We start from the raw sequence: 22449 nt of genomic DNA, 5'->3' as shown, positions 1-22449 counted from the left end.
AAGGAGCATTCCTGGTGTTCTGTTCTCCCATGGCACAGGAAGGAGCATTCCTGGTGTTCTGTTCTCCTCCCACGGCAAGGAGAACATCCCATATTCCCGGGCATCCCTGGGGCAGGTCTGGGATGTTGGATCCAGCTCTCCTTTGGGTCTGTTCTGGTTTGCCCAGACACTTGTCCCTGGAAGTGCTGCCACCACATCAGTGTGGCCGAGACATTCCTTCCCCTCAGCTGGGCTGGAGTGTCTGCAGTGAAGAACCTTGGAATTGCTTGGAATTGCTCTCAGTCCTTCCCTACAACTCGCTGTGTGTGCAGTCCAGAGGACACATCCCCCTTGGGATGTGCTGTCAGACCCTCCCCTGGGCAGGGGGTGCCAGGAACATGGGCCACCCAGGCTTGGCTTCTCTCAGCTGGTTCTCCCGGCACCCTCAGAATTCCACAGGGTTGTTTTTTTGCTTTCAGTTCCCCTGTTTTGGGAAGGCAGCAGCTCCAGGGAGTGAATGCCCAGCTGGAACAGGGGAAGGGGTGGTTCTGGCGTGAGTTGTGTCTGCACTCAGGTGGTTGTGGAAAGGTGGAGAAATGGGAACACAGCTGGAGGTGATGGGATCTGGGCAGGAATTAGGAACACTTGGTTATCTCAGGGCAGGCTCACCCTGCAGCCAGCACAGGGCTCTTGGGGCAGGAGTGGCCTTCGGAGGGGTGATGGATTCTGATGAGTTCCTGCTTTAAATCCTGCAGACCTGAGGAAGAACTTCGAGCAGGACCCGCAGGGGAAGGAGGTTCCCATCGAGGGGATGATTGTCCTGCACTGCCGACCCCCCGAGGGGGTCCCTGCGGCCGAGGTGAGGCTTTGGGGGGGGCAGGGGAGCAGCAGGAGGGCTCAGCTCTCTACCCAAACCCAGGAGAGTTCTCTGAGAAATCCAGGTTTTGAGACAATCTCTGGTGTTTTCGTGCTTCCAAACCGAAAACAGATTTTTCGGCTCGTTTTCTCGGGGGTTGCTTTTCTCCTTGAAAAGAATAAAAAAAAAACAAAGGGAAAAGACAAACCTAAAAATATTATGATGAATTGTTGCTGGAGAAGGGAAAATCTGCTGCAGATAGTAATTTGGTGGGTTTTTGCTTAGCTTTAAACATGTTTTTTGTCATGGGAGTTGAATCTTAACAGGAAACTAATGGGGATGCCTTAAAATGGCCCCGACCAGGCTGTTCTGGCAGGGAGATGCTCTAAGTGGGTCGTGGTTAAAAATCTGCTACAGAGGCTTTAAAAACAACAAGAAAACGTTGTGTTTCTAATTGCACTCTGCAGGCTCTCCAGCATCTTCTGAGGAAGACAAACAGGTTCGCTCAGAAGTTATTTTTGCCCCTTATCTCCCCCATCACTGGGGTTTGTTCTGACTGAGGGAACAAAAGGAGTGAGGGAGAATAAACTCCAGAGAAATGTGTGTCTTTTAGCCAAGGAGGAGAGTGTTGGGCAGATGGCACTGAAAATAAAGAGGAGAAATGCAGCAGAAAGGGGTGCAAAGGCCCTGCCAGTGAGGTGGGAATGGTGCAGCCCCAGAGGAAAGGGAGTTGGAAATGAGGATGAATTTGTGTCCAGGTTTCTGATGTGCTTTACTGTGGCATTCAGGTTTCTGCTCCCACCTTCCCCTCAGCTGTGTTATTTTTACTTGTGTTTAGTGTTTCTAGAAAAGTGAATGTTGCCTTACAGAGAATTGCCAAAGTTACTGAATGTGTGCTCTGGTAAATGGATCTGTTGCGTAGACAAAACAAACTTCCAGAGGTGCCTAAACATCCTTGGTCTGTTTGAGTTTCACTGAGAATTTCAGGATTTGTTGAACTACACAGCTTCACACTCCCCAGTTAAACAGAGGCTCTGTCTTCTGTGGAAGTTAGGAATTATATCTGATGGAAGAGTGACATTTTAGTAAAATGGTGGAGTTCCCAATAAACCCTGACATACTGATGTTGACAGTAAACTTGTTATTGCTGTTAATAAAGCCTGTAAATCTCACCAGGTCATATTTGCTTTGGCCAATAACATTTCCCATAAAGGCTCAGGCTAATTCTGGGCCCATCAAGGTAAAGAGGCTGCTGGAAATAATTCAGTGGGTCTGGGTTAAATCAGTCCTGGCTCTGGGCTGGGACTCTGAGCTCGAGGTTCTAAACTCTGCTGGTACCTTCCAGTGAAAGAACAACCTGCCCTGTTACACCCAGGGGTGAGAAATGGCTGGGACAGCCCCAAACCCCACTCAGGGATTGTTCTGGGGGTGCTCAGAAGTGCAGGAGGTTCAAACCCCAGTGCTGGCAACAAACCCCGTGGTTCTGAGCCAGGAATTTATTTCATTAGAGTTTGGATGAAGCCCTGGGTGAAAACACAAGGCTTGAAATAACTCTGGACAAAGGAGCTCGTCTTGTGTTTCATTAGATGCAAAGTGGATGCTAATTGTGGGTGGTTGTTGTTGTTTGTTTAATCCACACTGGGCCCGGGCTTGGAAATGGGAACTGAAAACAAAGGGATCCCAGATTCCAGCCCCTCCTGTGTTCCCAGTGTGTGTCTCAGTCCCTTGGGGAGGGTTTGGTTATTCCATCAAGAGCTCAGGAATGTTGTTTCCCCAAAACCCAACCCCATTCCCTGTGTTTGCCCCCATCCCTCGTTAATCCAGGTATTCTGGCAGAGGCTGGGAAGGGCTGGGACAGTGGAACCTAAACCTGGAGTGAAGCCTCAGTTCAGCCCAGTTGTTCCTGTGAACCTGCCCCACTGTCAAGGATATAAATCTTCGTGCCTGGAATTGTTTTTCTGGATCTTGGGGGCACTGAAGGTTTCTGAAACCCGAGGCTGGAAACACTGAATGTTCTTCATCTACCCCACTGCTTAATGTGAAAATCCCTGTCATTAGTCCTGAGGAAGTGGAAGGCAGGGATATTTCCTAGGGACGGCTGACACAGTTTCCTTGGAATTACCTCGCCAGGAGGGAGAAACTTTCTCTGCCACCGTTCCTTTCCACATCTTCAGTCACTCCTCAGGTGCTCTCACCTGGTGATTTTAGCCACTGCTCGTCTGCAACCCAGGGAGGGGCTCTCAGCAGTCCTTGGGTGTTCTCAGACAGAGCAGCATTTCCCAGGTGTGTCCCTGCCCTCGCTGTGCCTCTGGGCAGGAGAAGGTTTTGAACTGAGCAGCAGCACTGGGGGCCAGCTCTGAGCCCCCCGAGGGGTCAGCACAGGCCAGTGGTGCCTCCTGGGGCCAATCCTTTAGTGAAATCAGTTATTTGTGGGGTGGGAGGACTGCAGGGATGGAGATCAGCCCTCACAGGGAGGTGATTCTCTGCAGAGAATTCCTCCTGATGAAGTTTTGTTGGGGGAAATGTCTGTTCCCTCCATCTGCTCAGAGGGGGTGAGGCTTCCACCAGCAGCAGTAAGAACACCCAGATTAAATCTGCTTATATGTGTTCATTTCTGCACACAGGAGGTATAAAGACAGTCAGGAGAGGATGCATCAAAGGTCTGGATCCATACTTTAAATGAGTTTAAAGTGTCTGTGGCTTAAAACTCGGCGTGGGTCAGTGAATTTGCCAGGAATTAGAAGCTCCTGTGACACCGTGGCTGCTCTGCCCCCACGGCTCAGTTTGGTAAATAGTCTTTAAGCTGAATAACATGCCAGTGAAAGCAAACAATCCAGGGATTACAAACAGGGAGCAACAGGGGTTTAATTCTGGAGATGAGAGCATGAGACCATTGTGCACACCTCTGCTTGGGATTTGGGGCTCTCTGGGTGCATCACTTGCAGCACTAAGAGAGAAAGAAAACCCAAATCTTGATGCTGGGCAGACAAAAAAGGTTTTGAATCCTCTTCTCATGCATTTACATAGCAAGCAGAGAGAGCTGGTGAGCAGCTGTGCTTGCAGGCATCAGCACCCAACCCAAATAAATTCAGTTTTTATGAGTTAAGCATCGAAATAAAAAAGAAAATTCAGCATTTAAATAGAACAGCTGAAAATCCCCTGCTGTGGCAAGTGTTGATTCAAATCTAACAGAGTCTCTGCTGGCACGGGCTCTGTGGGAGCAGAGCCATTCCTCTCACTATTGATGTGGAGTTGGCCTGGGGAAGAGTCAGTTCTGGCTCTCGGTCCCCCAGCAGCTTCTCCCCACGGAGATGTTCATTAATTGTGTGCAGCAGAGGCCTCCTTTGGCTCCCTGTGTGCCCTGGGGAGCAGTGAGGGATCCTCCTGGGGTCAGCTGAGCTCCCAGAGGGATCCCCCTGCTCGGGGTGTGGTTGTGCTGCCAGGGGGGGACCCGGGCTGGGCTCTCTGAGCCCCCCCTGCCTTGCTGGCACTGTTTCAGGGGAAGGGGCTCTGCTCTTCACTGGCAGGAGGAGGATGAGAGGGGAGGGAGGGCTGAGTTCCCCCAGAAGGTGTGGAGCTGAATGTTGGGTTTGCCAGAGCCACCTCTTCAGCCCCGTGGCTGATGAGGATCTGTGACTCCTCAGCAGGGCTGACCCTGCCCATCACACACAGCCTGTGGTCTGGGGAACACCCTGCAGGAACCCATGAAGGGGAGAGCAGCTTCTCCATTAGAGGGATGTTTTTACAGCGGTGTGTTTGACAGGGACACGACACACGACGTGTTCCTCGGGGTGCATCACCTGCTGCTCTCCCTTGGCAGTTCCCTCCCTTCACACAAGTCCTGGGGCTGCAGAGGAGCCTTTCCACAGCTCAGACAGTGTGTTACTGAGGTGCAGTGTTCCTCCCCCCGGGGTTGTGCTGGTCTCTGGCTGTGCTGGTTTCCTGCTCTGCCCCTGCAGGTTCAGTTCATTGCCCTGCAGGTTCCCGGCAGACACAGCAGTTCTTCACGGGGCACTCCTGGGGCTCAGCACCAGGGAAGCCTCACGCTGCTTTTACATGATTTTTAGAGCATATCCTTGACCTGCAGCCTGGCATAAAACACACTCTGTGCTCGGCCTTGGCCGGGGGTCAGGTCCTGGGTGGGGCTCAGTGGGGATGGGAGGGGGAAACTGGAGCTCCCCCAGCTCAGCCTGCTGGAAACACAGGGAAGGTGGGAGGGGATGCCCAGCAGAGCTCAGGGGACTCTCTGTTTGCTCCCCCAGTTCTTGGGCATTTTCCTCTTCGTTCATCCCAGTCCTGGAAGGAGGCATTTGTGGGGTCCAGCCTGGGGTCACCCAGACCCTGATGCCCTGCAGCCAGAGCTCAGCACAGGGGTCAGTCAGCAGATGGGAGGGATGGATGGATGGATTTGCCCTCCTGTTCATGGAATTCTGATCTTTTTATGGGCACTGCTCCATTTTGTGCAGTACAATACAGAATAAGACCTCTTGTTTCTTTTCTCCTGTACGTCTCCTCAAGGGAATTTCCTGGCATATGCATCCCTTATCTTCTCAGCTGACCTTTTGGTCTTCCTTTAAATAGGTTTTCTCCAGTCTGTGCTCTCTTCAGCTTCTTGAAACTCTTCATTTGTTTTTTTGGGGTGGAAGGAGGAAGGCATAAAACATGACAGATCCTCCTTTTTGCAGTGTTTGACAAGCTTGTTGCTGCCTCTGTATGTGCTGAGTGTCAGCATCTTCAGCTCTCCTCCTTTCTGCGTAGTGCTCTTTCCTCATTCTGCTTTTAAATAACTCTTCTCTGAAGAAGTGAAGCCTCTCAGGTTATTTTTCTGTTGTTCTGCCCCAAGTGCAGTGGAGGTGCAGCTGTGGGTTTCTAAATAGGTCCTAAGCCTCCATCCCTGAGAAATCCCCATTGTCCTGTGATTTTCTGGGTGTCCCAGCCCTGCCATCACCACGATCCAGAGCTGCTCAGACCCATTACCCTGGCTGTCTAAAGCAGCTTTGGTGGGATTTCAGATCCATAATGCTGGCAGGTTGGGAACCCTAATCACCCCTCAGTGCTTCCCTCTGCTCCTGCCAGAGGGTATTTTTCTTTCTGTTGGTTTTAAGAACTCTCTGAGCTGAGCTGGGGCCGTGACAGGACCATTTCCCCTCAGAGTGGAGCAGTGAAGGACGGGGGCCCCTCAGTTCTGTCACTCTGTGCAGCTCTGACCAGCTCAGGGGGAATCAGTGGGGCTTAATAGATCCTGCAGCAGCCAGCAAACAGAATAAATCACCCCACCCTCTCTGGTTCACTGCTGGCAGTTCCTCCTCCCTGCCTGCTTCCTTCAGTCCTGGTGTTGCTCCCTGGCTGCTGTCAAACCAGCTGGAACCTGGAAAATAGGCAATACCCATTTAATGAGGTCTGGGATAACCTCTGTTCTGTGTGTTCTCCCTTATTAGTGCTTCAGAGAGTGAAATATTAATTCTTTTTGGTAAAAAAAAGCTCTTCCTGCTGTAGCTGGTAATCCCTCAGCCAGGTGTTGTGATCTGCTGGAGGAACATCACTGCTGCTCTTCCTCAGGGCCAGAAGGGCTTTGGATCCCTCCAGCTGTCAGGGGCTGCTCCTGTTCCATTCAGTGCACTTGGGAATCAGGTTTTTAAACGTTTCTTCAGTTGGACAGGGAGCTGCCACGTCCTGCTCTGAAATTCAGCAGCAGGAGGAGTTTGTGGCACCTTCCTGAGCCCTGGGTTTGGGGTGACCTTGGTGTGTCTTAAATGTGGAGAAGGTGTGAGACTGGTAGTCCTGTGAAGTGGGGCTGGAGCTGCCCTGGGGTGGGTTAATAAACCCTGTCCCTTAGAAATGTCCCTGCCTTGGTGCTGAAGTGCCAGATGACAGCAGAGAGAAGTGTTTATAAACCTCAGGCTTTCAAAGAAGTGAACCCAGAGCAAACCTTGAGCTTGCTGGACTCTGCTTCTCTTTACCAGGACGATGCTGAGGTGTCTGAGGTGAGACCTGCAGGGTGGGGTGGAGTGTGGGAAGAGCTGGGGGAGCCAATCTGAGCAGAACCTCATCTTAAAATTCATCCTAAATCCTTTCTTATGAATAAATACTCTCTGAGACGAGGTCTCTGAGTAGCTCTTATCTGGGCATTAGAAGCAACTTGCAGCTCTTCCTGCACCTCCTGCCTGCTTTTGTTGGGGTGGGGTTTTTTTGTGGGGTTTGGGTTCTTTTTGTTTGCTTGTTGTTTTTTTTTTTGTTGTGGGTTTGTGGTTTTCATTTTTTCATAATAAAAGGACAGCTGTTGTGCTAAACTATTACTGATAGTTTACTGTTACTGAACTATTACTGTTGAGTGCTCTGCAGAGGTTTGTGGAATACTCTAAAATATCTTTATCACATAATATATGCATATATTTAAGATTTAAATGTGTTGTATCCAGTGCTATTTTTTCAGATGTTTAACACAGATTTTTGACGTTTTAATGGACTGCTGTAGACGTTCCCAGGAATATCTGCCTGAGTTCCAAGGGTTTATTTACCACTGGAGCCTTTAATGGAAATGTAAAATCATTTCTCTTCTGGGCAGTGCATATTCCATTGCAGGCACATCAACAAAACGCGAAACCCACATAAAATTCAAAAGCTGCAAGTATTCCAAGAGTGGCGAGAGCCCGTTTTACATGGGTTTGGGTATTTATGGGGCTTGCACACACCGAAATGGGAAGTGGAGGATAATGGGGCTGCAGTAAAACAGGCTCTGAGTTATGGCCTGCAATGAATCCTGCTCTGCTCCCAGACAGCAGAGGGTGATTGCTAAATGCAAACAGCCTGCATTTGTACAGGTGCTCGCAGATCTCGGCTCTTGTGTCTGGAATAGCAATATTTGCTTTACTTTTAAGGGGTATTAGCTCCAAGTGCAATAAATGGGTTTCATTTCTCACTGAAGACGTTTCCCTTCGCAGCCCGAGCTGGGGTGTGTGCTGGGTGTCTCAGCTGTGATTTATCTGTCAGTCAGATTTAGGTTTTCAGCTGCTTTTAAGAGCAATTTCATAATTTCACAGCAGAGATTGAGAACTGTGCAGGTGAGGGTGACACAGGACCTGCTGGGCTGGGCTGACCCTCCAGAATGTGGTGACCTGGTAACAGGTCTCTTCATTCTGCAGAACTTCTGCTCAGCTGAAGCTGTTTTGTTTGACCTGGGACTGCTCTGTAGAACCATTGCTCAATATGCAGAAACAGAGCCTCACATCTGCTGGCTCTGTTCATATTCTGGGTGAGTGAGGAATAAAAGGGCAGGGGGTTGCACAGACCTGCAGTTCCATGAGCTGAGGGAGCTGGTTGTGCAGCTCAGGTTCATGGTGAGCTTTATTTTTTTTATTTTTTGCTTCATTACAATCCCTTTTTTTTTTTTTAAATTGTTGCATAATTTAAAATTATTTTAAATACTTATTTCATTATTTAAATAAAAGCTGGGAACATCTGCAGCAGTCCAGGTGCCTCTTCTGCTGACTCTGTACATTTTGCAGCCCTTGAGAGCATTTTAGTCCCTGCTCAGGTGCCCTTTTTTTGGGCAGTACCCCTTGGATGCTCTCTCCACAGTGAGGGCACGTGCTGCCTTCCAGGCAGGCAAGGGAACTGTGGATGCTGTTTTCCTCCAGCAGCAAAAAAATGTTTGTTTTCCTTGTGAGATTTGACTTGTTGTGAATAAATCAATACAGCCAGGGGGGTACCGAGGTCATGGAATAGAAACGCTGGAGCAAAGCACTTCTGAATTAGATTGCTGAAATGAAAAGAAAAAAGAAGGGAGATAACTTTGTAGTTCCCCTGAATAGATAATTCCTTTTTATACAGACATGTGCTTTGGGGCTTTTCTGGGTTTGATGTGCTGCTTTGCAGTGGTGTGTATTTTTCTGGTCCTGTTTTCAGAAATGTGCTTAATTTTGAATGCTTGAACATGAAAGGATAAGTTATGAGACTTTTATCATTATGTTTATAATTATGCAGATAATTGTGAGAGAGGGTCCTACAAGGATTTGCAGACTTCACTGTGATGTGGGTTTTGACTGAAGGATTTGGAGGAGCATCAGTGCCAACAGCTTTAGGAGAAACCACTAAGTTGTGAATCTGGTGTTCTGTTTAGTTTTCAGTGACACAACGTAAATGTTACACATTTGTTCACTAACAATGTATTTCTTTAAATACAGAGTTTGAGGTTAATTGCTCTTTCCAATATGCAGAAAACCGTGAGTCACTGATGGATCCAAAGGATGTTTCTGTTGGTGAGAGCTCCCAATTACTTTCTTGAAATTATCATATCTGAAGGGCTGCTAACGAAAAAAAGAGCAACATCATGTCTTAAAGATCCACCAGAGCTCTTGAGATCAGTCAAATCACAGCCTTGTTTGCTGTGATGGCAGAACAGGCTTTGGTTTCAATTACTGCAGAGCTGCCTGTGATGATTTTATCTCCAGGGATTTCCCAGGGATGTGGTTCTGCCTATCAGGATGCCACGTTGGCTAAACACTGCAAACAGCAGTGTCAATAATCTTATCTAAAAAGGGCTTTTTTTTCGGTGTCAGCAGCACTTTCCATTACTTTCCAAGTGTCTGTGCATTGAAAGCAGGGAAAAACTCAGTGATGTGGCACCAGGAGCACCTTCCCTGCCTTGGGCTCTTTGTTTCTGCCCATCCTAATCCACAGGGAAATTCCTGATCCACAGGAAACAGCCAGTGTGGACTGCCTGCTTTAGGATGAGACCTGGGGGTCACTCCACCCCCTTCTCTGAGTTATTCAGACACAGAGGAGCTGCAGTTGAGGCTCAGCTGCTCCCCCCCATTGCTGGGCTTTGCAGCCAAAGGACCAGGGGTTGAGCCTCACCAGCATCATTTATTGCTGCTCACCATAAAATAGCTGGAGCCAGGTCCTGGGTGTGCACTGCCCCCCTGGAAAGCTCCCAGCCAAGCCCACCTAATGACCTCTGGGCTCATTAGTGCTGATTCATTCATCGTTTGTGCATGGCCATAAAACCCAGTTAATGGCAGACACCGATTCCTCCAAAAATAGGAAAAAGGGCAAACTTCTTTGGGATCTGATGATATCTTTAACAATCAGACAATGTGCCATTAGCAGTGGCGTATTTAGCAGTGGATCTTCATTGCAGTGATTTAAAATAGCCCGTCTGAGTCAGCTCCTTGCCCACCTTTCCCACTATAAATTGATACCCACGTCCAGGCTGTCACCTCTCCCATTATCCTGATTCTGATTTCATTTTGACTCACCCCCTCCCATGGTAGCCTGTGTTCCCTTCTCTGGGTTTTCCATCCCTGGGAATGTTTGGTTGGGGTTCCAGAGCACACAAACAGCACAGAGTGGGCAGAGCTCAGAGGACGAGCCTGGAGCTGCCACCAGTGAGGATTTCTCTCGTGGCTTCCCTTGCTGGTGGGGGTTTGTGCAGCCACATAAAGGGAGATAATAACACAGAAAATGGGTATTAGCAGCACTCAGGTTTTCAGATGATCCCTCTTGCAAGAACCAAGTACATCCCTTCAAAGCAAACGCTCCTCTGAGCTTCCCCCAGCACGACCAGGAGCAGCCCGGGCTGATTTATGAGTTAGTCAGCGTGTCAGATTTGTGTAATGAGATTATACATTCAATCTAATGAAGGAAAAATATGCTTACCAGCCCAGTGTGACAGCACTGTGATTAAATGATTGGGGAGCAGTGTTCCCTGGGTGGATTAATCTGAGGGATGCAGCAGGTACAGCCGACCTGCTTCCCGTGTCTGGGAGATGGATGGGGGCTGATTGTGTTGGTGAAACAAGGAAGGGATCATAAAGGGGATGTTTGTATCCACCAAACTGGCCTTTGTTCTGTGTTAAACTCCCACAGTGATTTAGTGCTGCTTGTTTGAGTCCTGGGGAGGAAAGGAAAATAAAAGGAACAAAGATTCTGCCCTTTAATGCATCCCTGGAACTGGGGCACTGCCCTGCCCATCTCACCCAGCCCAGCTGTAACACTAAGCAAGACCTCTCCAGCTTGAATTTTTAGGAGCAGGAGTGTCCTGCTAGGTCTGAGAGGGAGGTAAGGAGGTGTTTGCTGCTTTTCCAGCTGAGAGGGAGACTGTTCAAAACCGGGATCTTGACGATGCTACAAGAAACCTTTGTGTTGTCAGGAGTCAGGTGTTGACCTTTCCCATCTCCAGATCCTGAAGTGTTTATCTTGCATGGAGAGAGCAATTGATTGTCTCTTGAAGAGGAGCTGACATTCTAACTATATTATCTCTGATATATATGTACTCTGGGGATTGACCACACGAGAAAGTCAGATGTTGTGTTTAAAGGGCAGGAGAGGATAAGCCAGAAACAGGGGCACTGAGGTCTTTTGTCTTCTGACCTGCCAAATTATCACGTGTGCCCACAAGAGCTGAGGGCTGTATTTGCTGCTGGTGGGTTTGTATCCTCAAATGAGATCACCAGAAAGAACCAGAGATTGAGTCCTGTGCAGCCAGGTCCTGGGATGTTTGAGTCACACTGAGCAGCTGATGAAGAACTGGTGCATCAAACCATTCCAGAGCCATACCTGCCCTCTGACCTGCTCTCATCTTCAAGGTTTAAATAATAAATGTTAAAATAAATAACTCAGGTAAGTTTGGTATTAAAACCAGCCAAGCAAAAGTAATTTCTGCTGCTGCAAATAGGAACACTCTTTAGTCTTACAGGAGGTTTGCCAGCTGTGCAGCCTCCCTCAAACCTGGCAGAGCAGCAGTGATTCAGAGCCAGGGGAGTGTTGTTTCCTCCTCTGGAAGTTGGGTCATTTTGCTCCTGGAATTTCATGGGTGATGCCTGCCTGTGGAAAGGCCAACACTGTGCTGGTCTGAGGGGGAAAAAATGCTCCTGTGGTCTCACCCTGGGGCTCCAGAGCAGCCCAGATTTTGGGGTGTAACGTTCTGTTCTCGAGGAGGCCACAACTGCCCCCCCTGAGATGGGCAGCGGTTTAACCTGTGCCAGGAGACAGAGACATGGCTGAGGTGGGATGAGGTTTATTTTTGGAGAAGAAGAGTTCTCTGACACCCATTGTAATCTACGTGGGATGTGGGGTATTAGCTGATCTTACTTTGATAGTGCTGTAAGCTGGGCTTTGATAATTGCTTTCTGTAATTGGAACAAATTTCTGATTATGCTAATTCGGCTGCTGCTGCCACCCAGCTCGGAGGGGCTGAGTTAATCCCCATCTGCCCCTGCACTGCCTCTGCAGATCATTCCCTGATTAGCCTTCCTAAGAAACAGTGGGGGTATTTTAATTCTGAGCAGATTGAATTTCAGGGAAAAAAAAACCCCAGATATCTTTATACAAACTTATGGTATATTATAGCAAGTTTTAAGTCTGGTTCAATATAGAAACATTTAAGATCTTCAGATGGACTAATTCTTAAGAAGAAAAGGATGTAATTCTGTTACAAGCAGCTGTGTGACCTCCACTGGTGACAAAGGGAAGGGAGTTAAATGCTGATGACTTTTGAGTCTGCTCTTCAGAGGTTGCAGTTCAGGACCCTGCTGCTCATTTCAGTGTGGAGACATTGCAGATGCTTTGTTGCCTTTATTTTCCTTGCTTGGTTTGTTTGTATTTGTGTGGGCTGGATTCTCCCAAAGGTCACATCCCTGCCAGTGCCACCCATCTTTTGTCACCACGAGCCCTTTAAATTTATCCCTTCATCCCAGGAGTTCCTCCCTTAGTTCTCCATCTTTGAAAGCACCCCCCTGCCGAGGCACAGGCAGGGAATGGCTCGGAATAAGGCTGGTTTTCTTCGAGGGAGGGGGAGGCTGAGGGAGGGGAGTGCTGGCAGTGCCATCCACTCTGGATGAGAAGGAGAAGGTGCCACGTGTCCCCTGGAACAAACCCTGGTTTGACCTCACATATCAACACTTTGGTGTTTATGTCCTGCCTGTTCAATGTTCTCCCTTTGCTGTGATCATCATTCCTCTAAAGGCTTTGCTTTAGTGTCAGTGTTTTTCATTCCCCAAACCTCTCAGTCCCAGCAAACACGGGAGCAGAGTGTGCTCCCTCCTGGAACAGTGACAGGAATGGGGTCACTGAACCCTCCTGTCCCCAAAATCCCTGCCCTGCTCAGAGCCAACATGCAAAATTCATCAATGCACTGGTGACACAGTGAACTCTGGGAGTGCTGGACGTGTTTGTCACTGCTCTGAACATTTCTCTGCACAGAAAGTGCTTTCGGTTCTGAGCGCAGCCATCGAGTTTCTGTCACTTGATTTATGCTCCCGTGGCTGCTCCATAATTTAAATTGCATTCCTAATTTCTGTGCTGAAACCCCCTTGGACAATTAGGATTAAAGTTAACTGCAGAAGGGAGACTGAGCAGCAGATTCCTTGGTTGTTCCGTGCCTCAGAGCAGAGGAAAGTGGGATGTGCTCCAGGAGATGCTGTTCAGGGAAGGGTTTGGCACTGCTGGCACAGGGGAGGTGTCCCTTGCCTTGGAGAAGGAATGGCAGGGAAGGGAGTCAGAGCTGGATACTCTTTTACCCAGGTGTGTAAAATGATGTGTAAAATAACTGTTTAAGTCCATGGTCCTGGCGTGGGATAAAGTGCCCCAGACCCAGAGTCTTTCCCAGGCGAGTCTCCAGCCGGGATGGGGGGATGGATCCATCCCTCCCACACCTCCTGTCCCAGCCACCCCACCCCAGTGATGCTCCTGGAAGGGGAACCTGCTGCCTGGCCCGGGCTGTAATTGGCTTTGCTGGTCAGCTTTTGCAGCTTTGTTTATAAAGTGGAAAATGCACAAATTGCAGCCCATCTGCGCAGAGCAGAGCGCTAATGAGTGCCTGTAGCTCCCGAACCCATAAACTCATTACCATCAACTTCCAAGTCCTTCCACAAGTTACTAAACAAGGTTATTCATCCGAACTGAGCTGAGAAGGGTATTTGACTCCAGGGCCCAGCCATAACTCCTTCAGGTCCAGAAAAGCCAGTAAAATGACTCACATGTCTTCAGCCTTTTAGTAGAATCAGTTGGTTTTGCTTCTATTTTTAATTTTTCACTTCTGTAAGAGCAGCTTGCCATGCCTTAACTATTTGTTTTTAATGTTTCAAGTGGAGAAATGCCTTGCAGATGATTCCTGGGGCTGCTCAGAGACGTGTTGGTCGGTGAACTCGAGAAGATGCCTTGAAATATGTTATACCCAGCATCTCGTGGTGTTATGTGCCGTGACAGCAGACATTAATGGCCTCTGTTTTAAGGATGTTTATGGAAATTGGGAATCTGTTATGATGACTTGGCACTTCCACTGTTTGTGGTGTCAAGCAATTTTGTCTGTAGTGTCACTTCAGTGTCTCTTTACTGACAGTTCAGTGTCTCTCTGTTTCTTCTCAGAAAAATAGAATTAATAATACTTCTTACGTGCCATCCCAGTCTCATATGAACCTTAACTGACAGTTGGCTGCTTGTTTGACCATATAAAGCACAGAGCACCAAGAGCAGTGCTTAAAAATATTTCTTATTCTCTCTCGGTTGAGATTTTCCTCCGTGTTCTTTGAGCCAAGATCAGCCTTTCTGAGTTACCAATTAAAGGAAGTATTAACAAGATTAATGAGGTGATCAGCCCAGGTGCTTTCGTTTTGAGAACCTCCTTCATGTTCTGCTCTGCTCCTTCCCCGTGCAGGTGGAGTGGCTGAAGAACGAGGAGCCCATCGACTCCAACCTGGACGAGAACATCGACACCAGGGCCGACCACAACCTCATCATCCGCCAGGCGCGGCTCTCGGACTCGGGCAACTACACCTGCATGGCTGCCAACATCGTGGCCAAGAGGAGGAGCATGTCTGCCACCGTGGTGGTGTACGGTCAGTGCCAGGGCTCCCCCTGGGCACGGGGCTGGGGGGGCTCTCCCCGCTGCACAGCTGGGTATCTTTAACACCCCGAATCCCGGGGCCGTCAGGAGGAGTCCCCCCCAGTGGGATTTAACACCCCGAATCCCGGGGCCGTCAGGAGGAGTTCCTGTGGTGGGATTTAACACCCCGAATCCCAGGGCCGTCAGGAGGAGTCCCCTGTGGTGGGATTTAACACCCTAAATCCCGGGGCTGTCAGGAGGAGTTCCCCTGTGGTGGGATTTAACACCCCGAATCCCGGGGCCGTCAGGAGGAGTTCCCCCCAGTGGGATTTAACACCCTAAATCCCGGGGCTGTCAGGAGGAGTCCCCCCCGGTGGGATTTGTTGCTGGGTGTCTCCTGCCCCCCCTGGCACGGCCTGAGCCCCGTTCTGTGGGTTTGTTTTGCAGTGAACGGGGGGTGGTCGTCGTGGACAGAGTGGTCCAACTGCAACGCCCGCTGCGGTCGGGGCTGGCAGAAACGCTCCCGGACCTGCACCAACCCTGCCCCCCTCAACGGGGGGGCCTTCTGCGAGGGCATGTCCGTGCAGAAGATCACCTGCACCTCCCTCTGCCCCGGTGAGTCCCCACTGAGGGTGTCACATTGGCCGGGACGGTTTTTGGTGCCGGGCAGAGCTGGGCTTTGAGAGGAGGGAAGGGGGAAATGCAGCCCTGCTCAGGCTGGAGCTCAGAGCCCGCTGTGGCAGCAGTGACAGGCACCTGTGGCTCCTCATCCACGCTGTGATTTGCACTGACAGAACCCTCAACAATGAACCAGCAACTGCTCAGAGTGAGAAATCCTGTGACTGGGGGGGTGCTGGGGGAGTGGGAAAGGGGGAGCTGATTTTGGTAACAGCAGGAAGACAAGCACAAAACCCTAAGATAATAACTTTACTTAAAAGTGTTCTCTAGCTGGGAGGAATTTGCTTTCAACGCGGGGTTATGGGGGAGAGCTGTGGAACAAGCGTTCCTGTGGGACCTGGAACCACGGCAGTGCTGGTGCTGACGCTGGTTTTCCTTTCCCCCCCCTGGCAGTGGATGGCAGCTGGGAGGTGTGGAGCGAGTGGTCTGTGTGCAGCCCCGAGTGCGAGCACCTGAGGGTCCGCGAGTGCATCGCTCCCCCGCCCCGCAACGGGGGCAAGTTCTGCGAGGGGCTGGGCCAGGAGTCAGAGAACTGCACCGAGGGGCTCTGCATCCAAGGTGAGCTGGCACCGAGCTGGGGTGGCCCGGGAGGGGCTGGGATGGGAATGTGGCACCTGCTGTGACGAGGGAGGGGGTTCCGGGGGGATCCGCGGTGGCTCCGGAGCCGCCGGGTTTGCCTGGCACACGCTCTGCCCAGGGACGGTCAGAGGACTCTAAAAATCCAAGCACAGGGGGTTTGCAGTGTGCAGCTGTGGCCACCACAACCTGGCCCACGGGATGTGCCCCTCAGCCTCCTGCCTTTCCTTGCCAGTGGACGGGCAGGGCACCGACAGGGAGCTCCTGGTGCCGGAGCTGCTCGAGGTCACAGTTTACTCCATCTGTTGCCTTTAAAGCAGGAGTTAAATACAGGCAAACCTGCAGCTCCCGGGGAAAGGATTTGCCCTTCACGAATGTCTGGAAAGCATCTGGCACTTGGTAGCTGTTACTGTCAACAAACAAGTGGGAGCCAGGAAAGGAGCCCTGCAGCTGTGGCAGGGCTGTGCAGGGAGGAATTGGCACCTTCATTCCAGCCCTGAGCCTGCTCCCTGGCCCTGTGGAGGGACTGTCACCTCGCCAGGGGGAATGGCAGCCGTGGGAGCACTCAGGAGTGCCAGGGCTGAAAGATGTGAGCAGGAATAAGTCTGCTTTTGCTTGATTTTATATTTAACTAGTCCCCTGTCTTTGTTTCTGTGGTCTTACGTTGCCCCGAACTTTCTTTTTTGCCCTGAGATTTGAATATTTTCCTGATGGCAGAGAGCATCCTGTGTATTTATTCAGGCTACAGAGATACTTCCACCTGAGACCTTAGATGAGATCTGGTTGGGTTTTGGTGGGAGGGAGTACCCAGCACTCCTGCTGTCTGTCTCTCCTTTCACTCTGTGATCACTTGAGGGTCAGTCTGGCCCTTCTCAGGGGTCACAGGATGGTGCTGAGCTTGTTGCTTGTTTCTCAAGACCACTGGGATGTTTACTGCTAATTCCAGCAGTGCATTCCTAGGAGCTGTTCTGGGATAAAGCCCTCTGAAGCTTCATTATATAATCAAAGAATCCACAGGCTGGTCAAACGAAATGAGAGGGAGAGGGTCTGTGTGTTTGGGGTTCTGTTCACAGATGTGGCACCAGGGCAACGTTATTTTACTTTTTTTATTTTTATTTTTATTTTTTTTTAAATCATCTGGTGTCTGTGTCCCCTAAAGCAAGGCTGGTTTTCATGGTAGGAAAGATAAAAGCTGCCTTGTAAAATTCCCAGAGGGGAACTCTGTACGTGTCAGTGCATCCATCCATCCCTGTGCCTTTGTCTGGGTACCCAGGGGAGCTGGGGCAGCTCTGCCCTCTGAGCTCTCTGGGTTTCAAACATCTCATCCCCTCCTCTGCCTGGGCCAGGCAGTGCCAGGGAGTGTCCTGTGGATTCATAAAATCATGGAATGGTTTGGGATGGAAGGGACCTTAAAGCTCATCTTGTTCCACCTCCTGCCACGGGCAGGGACACCTTCCACCAGCCCAGGCTGTTCCAACAGCTCCATCCCTGCTCCAAAGGCTGTGTTTCCATATGGATTCAGCTGGACTGGAGTGTTCAGTGTCTCCTGGTTCTTCCCCCACCGAGTTTCTCCTTTATGGGTCGAGCTGCAGGGGTATACTTGTGTCAGATTATTTTTAGGACTGTAATTGCTTTCTCAGCTAATAGGAATTGATGCAATTACCCTATTTTTTAAAAATCTTTTTTTCCCCCTGCTCATCTTCCAATATGTGCCTTTCCTGCTCTGCCTCTCCTCCCGTGGGGAATCGTGGAGGAAATGCAGCTCTGTGCTGCAGAAAACTAATCTCTTGGAGGTTATTTATCAGGCACAACTTGTTAACTTTGTTCCTTTCGTGAGGCAGAAATAGAAACGAGACCTTCCTTTGGTTAAGGAATAAGAACTGAAAGGAAAAAGTGAGGATGAGAGTGGAGGGTGCCAGGGAAGCATTGGGGGGACCCTGAGCTGGCAGAGGAAACCCTGATCCTTGGGATGGATGTTGGAGTTGAGGAAATGGGGATAAAGCAGGGGCAGCCCTTGGGTTCTGTGGTCCCTGACAGGAGGATTTGGAACATCCCTGTGCTCCCTTTGCTCCTTGATGCTCTGGATGGATCCCGAGGGTCCAGCCCTGGGCTGAGGAGCAGCTGGAAGTGCTTTTCTTCCAGGGAATTTCTTCCCGCCCTGGTAACAGCTGGATAGATGCAAACTTGGGTGCAAAGGAAGAATTATCTGGGGATTGATCCATAGCAAAGATTGCCAGGGCTGCCAGGCTGGAGGGAAATGGGGACTGACTCGTGCAAAGGTGGCTTTGGCTCCACACAGCCCCAGTAACTCACTGGTTTCCTGCACATTTGTTCTTCCAGTGTTTATTCCCTCCCAGTAGTTTCCTTCTCCATGGTGGAATTCTCTCTTGCAGAGGTGAAAGCTTTTTCTTTGCCTAATAAAAGAGAGGGGTGTTGTTTGGTTTTTTTTTTTGTTTTACTTTTATCTGTTCGCTTTAAAGTTGGTTTTTTCCTGACCTTCCCAACCTATTGATTTCTTTTCCCAGCGCCCAGAATACAAACAAACACTTGGGCCATAAACAGCCCGACCCCAAACGTGTGTTACTGATGCAGCAGAAATCCCAGAGAAATTCACTTCCCATTTTCCAACCAGCCCTGGGTTCCTTTGTCAGGCTTTAGGTTATAAATGGTAACTGTAATTATGACAAGGGAGACAGAGAAGCCTCATTTTTGAGAGCTGCAATCCTGATAAAGCCAATTTTATCCCATATTTGCATATGTATGGTGGTACATTGGTTCTGTATGTTCTTATATGCACATATAGATGTGATTATTGGGGTGTGTTTAGGTGCATAAATATGGATATACTTTACATTTTTGTATTTTACGAGTTACTTTTAAGTATCCATCACTCACCTTCCCATATATCAAACACACAGAAGTCATTAATTCTGAACTGACTCTTTGCCAAGTGATCCACTGCAAAGTATTGAACTTCCTTCTTGCTGAGATGTAAATAAATAACAGCAGCCAATAGAGCTAATTCAAATACTCGAATTAACCAAGTGAGAAATTACTGCAAAGAAACATCCTGAAAGGGATTTAGAAAAAAATAAGATGAAGAGAAAAATATGGACAACATAAAATATTCATATTGTCAGCAAACGAGGAGAAAATGTTTCATTTATAGAGTGAGACAGAAGCAATATAGGAAATAGATATGCTCCATATAAATTTATTAAGTGCAACTTTCTCTCTCTCTCTCTCTCTCTTTCTCTCTCTCTCAGATAAAAAACCTCTTCATGAAATAAAATCCCAAAGTAAGTTGTTTTTTTTCTCTTGTAAATATGATTTTTCTCATCTTCTCTGCCATTTGGTTTATTTGTTTAGGATCTAAGTGCCACGGAAGGTTTTATAAAAGGCTTTAGCATCTGCTGAAAGCGTCTTCTGAGCACCTCTGTGATCATAGGCTTTGGTCTAAAACCAGAGAGGTGATCACTCCTTAGCAATTTGTGTCTGACTGGGAGCCCTGCCTGCAGGAATGCTTGTCCTGGGATGGATCTCCTGAGCCCTTCTGCTTAGAAAAAAAGGAATTAATAGAGGAGTTTGGTTTTCTTGCTCCAGATCCTGTTCCACTCCTGGCTCTGACCTTGCTCAGCTCCCTCCAGCCTTCCTGTCTCACCTGCTGAGGGGGTTCCCGTGTCCAGAATGTCTGGTCACCCTTTCTGGGGGTCCCTGTCCTGCCCCCCATCCCTGCAGCCCCAGCTGGGGGTTTGGGCTCTGCCCCCGGGAACAGGGGATGGGATGAGAGGGAACGGCCTCAGGCTGCACCAGGGGAGGTCCAGGTTGGGCATTAGGGAAAGCTCTTCATGGAAGGGGTGGTCAGACTCTGGAAGGGGCTGCCCAGGGAGGTGGTGGAGTCCCCAGACCCACGTGGATGTGGCACTTGGGGACGAGGCTCGGTGGTGACCGTGGTGCTGGTTGATGGTTGGACTTGGTGGTCTTAGGGGGCTTTTCCAACCTTAGTGGTTCTGGGATTCCATGAGTTTTGCATTCCTGGCTCTTAATCATTTGTAAGGGTACCCAAAGTGGAAGTTAGGGAGCTCAGAGCCGTGCTGGGGTTGCCCTGGCTGCCTCAGCATTTTTGGGTTTGGCCTGTCTGTGTCTCCTCGAGTCCTCCCCTGCTGGTCCCTGTGGCCAGGCTGTGCCACAGCTTGTGTTCAGCTGTGCACCTCCCCTTTCATAGAGCATCTGGAAAGAATGCCAGTGAAATCACTTGATTTTCTGATTTATCCCCAAAGCAGCTTTAATGGAATTGATTTTAGCCCAGGAGACACCTGGGGAATGCAAGGGCTGCGTTGTAGCTGTGGGCTGGAGACATAAAACACAGCTCGTTGCTGCTCAGCAGAACAGGGCCTTGGTCCAGGCCTCCATGACTCATCAGTGATGCAAAATCAAAGCCAATTATGAAGATAATTGAGAAACAACCTGTTCTCCTCAATAACCTCTCACACGAGTCTCTGACTTTTGCTCCTGGTGCTCCAGGAGGGAAGGGAGCCCAGGCTGGGCTGGGAGGGAGGGATGGAGAGCAGGCAGCATGGCCAGGGCTGGGGCTGCAAGAACCTCTCAGATCTGCTCCCAAACCCTGCTGCTGGAGGGGGAAGGGTGTGCCCTGCACAGCTCCTGGAAAGCACTCCTTGTAAATGAGATAATTTAATCAATTACTGTTCCTAATGTACTAAACCAAATGTTTCATTTTCTGCTCCTGCACATCTTAAATTATCTTCAGGTGCTTTATGAAACTTAATCATAGTTAATAGAAACTTCATTACCATCAAATGTGCTTTCAATAAATGTTGTGTAACAGTGTCAGGAGGTGGAGTGAAAAATAGGCTGCAATTACCACAAACATGGATCCTGGAACCCAAATGGATAAAAATCGTGGTGCTTTGCCAGAGTCCCTCCTGGCTCCGGGCTGGGAGGATGCAGCTCATTAAATAGTAATTGGTTGGCTATAAATGTTTTCTTTCCTAGTTTGTTTGTTTTTCACTTTGTTCCCTTCTGGGAAAACATAAAAGCAGAAACTTCCCCCCCCTCCCCAAATTTCCCACGCTGTCCTTTTTTTCCTTAATTTCTAGTCTTCCACGAGAGGAATTCTCTGTAAGGAAAGAGAGAAAGATGAAGAGATTAAAATTACTTTAAAAAGCCAGCAGTTGTTTCTAAAGAAATACTGACATCCTAAATTAAGAGGGAAGTCTTCCTTCTCATGGAGCTCTGTTCCATGGGAATAATTCAAGGAATGCCACGTCCCTCTTGTTTTGCTCTTTTAACAGAAAGCTGTTTGAAAATCTGCTAAACCCTGAAAAGGAGATCCTTGGCCTCTGGGCTCCGTGTGTTGCTTGGGTTTTGTGGTGGGTTTTTCCCCTTGCAGGGGAACAGTTTTGGGAGCACCTGAGTGACCCTTCCAGGTGTTCCCTGGAACAAAACCACGGTCATTGTCCCAAAGAAAAGGAAACTCAGAAAGAATAACTGTAAGAGGCTTTAATCATAGAGTTTATAGAACAGTGTCAAAGTCAAGTTCTGGGGATACCCAAAAGTATTCACTGAAAAGAAACTTCTCCTCAGAACAATTTTGCTTGTTCTGGTTGTTTTGAGTTCTGTGTTCTCTCTCTGCTCTTTAACCAGGTACAACGTTATAAAAGTAGAGGTAGAAAAGGTAATTCAGATTTTCAGCCCTTTGCTGCTTTGAAGTAATGCTCAAAATGGAAGCCCCAAAGATGCTTTGTGGTGCAGTAACCACAGCTCACTCTGCAAAGAACCCACTTGCTGCTGGGTTTCTCCTCCCCCTGGGCATCCATCACATCCCTTCCATTGCCTCCTTCGTTGCACTCATTACCTGCCAAAATTATGTCAGCAACAGAGTCTCATAATTAACTCCCTGTAACAACAGAGCAACTTGGGAACAGTAAACTGGAAGAAATAGAAGTGTAATCAGTGTCTGTGCTTCCCTTTCTGCTCCTGATCCTGGAGAGTAAAACCAGTGTGGGATTGAGGCTTTGGACTGGGGTTTGGGTTGTCTTGATGTGATCCTTTGGGTTTGTGTTTCCTTGTTTGTGTCTCCCATCTCCATCCTCAGTCTCATTTTACACTGTCAGCTCCCAGCTGACTCTCTGCAATTCTCAGATGCACCAAAAATGCTTAAAATTCTCTTGACAACATTTTTCAAGGGGGGGGAGGGGGTCTCATGAAAAAAAATACTTCAGAAAAAAAATATCTCTCTCTAGTAATTGGTTCAGTAGAACAGTGTGGCAATTGAATTGTTCTGAGAAGTGGGATCAGAGCTATTTATAAGTTTATTAATGTGATTTCCCGTCCTGACCTGCCACAGAAGGTGGATTTCTTCTCAAAGCTGATATTTGCACGCAAATTTCACGATTAATTTTTTTTTTTTTTTCCCTTTTCAGCAAGTTGTGAACGTGTTAAAAGCAGGACCCTTTTCAGTCTGAGGTTATTTGGAAATGCAGCGGAATTTTCTTGGCTAAATAATGGTTCTCATAAA

At 48.8% G+C, this 22449-nt stretch overlaps 1 protein-coding gene across 1 annotated transcript in view; it reads left to right on the top strand.

Annotated features, from left to right (window-relative positions):
- UNC5D (unc-5 netrin receptor D) overlaps positions 1-22449 on the top strand; it is a 100875-nt gene that overhangs the window by 61953 nt on the left and 16473 nt on the right. The window contains exons 5-8 of the mRNA XM_029964990.1: positions 735-838; positions 14490-14670; positions 15105-15272; positions 15729-15893. Coding sequence (XP_029820850.1) covers positions 735-838; positions 14490-14670; positions 15105-15272; positions 15729-15893 — 618 coding nt within the window. The remainder of the gene's footprint in view (positions 1-734; positions 839-14489; positions 14671-15104; positions 15273-15728; positions 15894-22449) is intronic.

The sequence above is a fragment of the Manacus vitellinus genome, unplaced genomic scaffold (genome assembly GCF_001715985.3).
Source record: "Manacus vitellinus isolate BGI_N305 unplaced genomic scaffold, ASM171598v3 scaffold_87_pilon, whole genome shotgun sequence".
Taxonomy (NCBI): domain Eukaryota; kingdom Metazoa; phylum Chordata; class Aves; order Passeriformes; family Pipridae; genus Manacus; species Manacus vitellinus.
The sequence above is the reverse complement of the archived record's forward strand: the minus strand, read 5'-3'. Positions and strand labels throughout refer to the sequence as shown.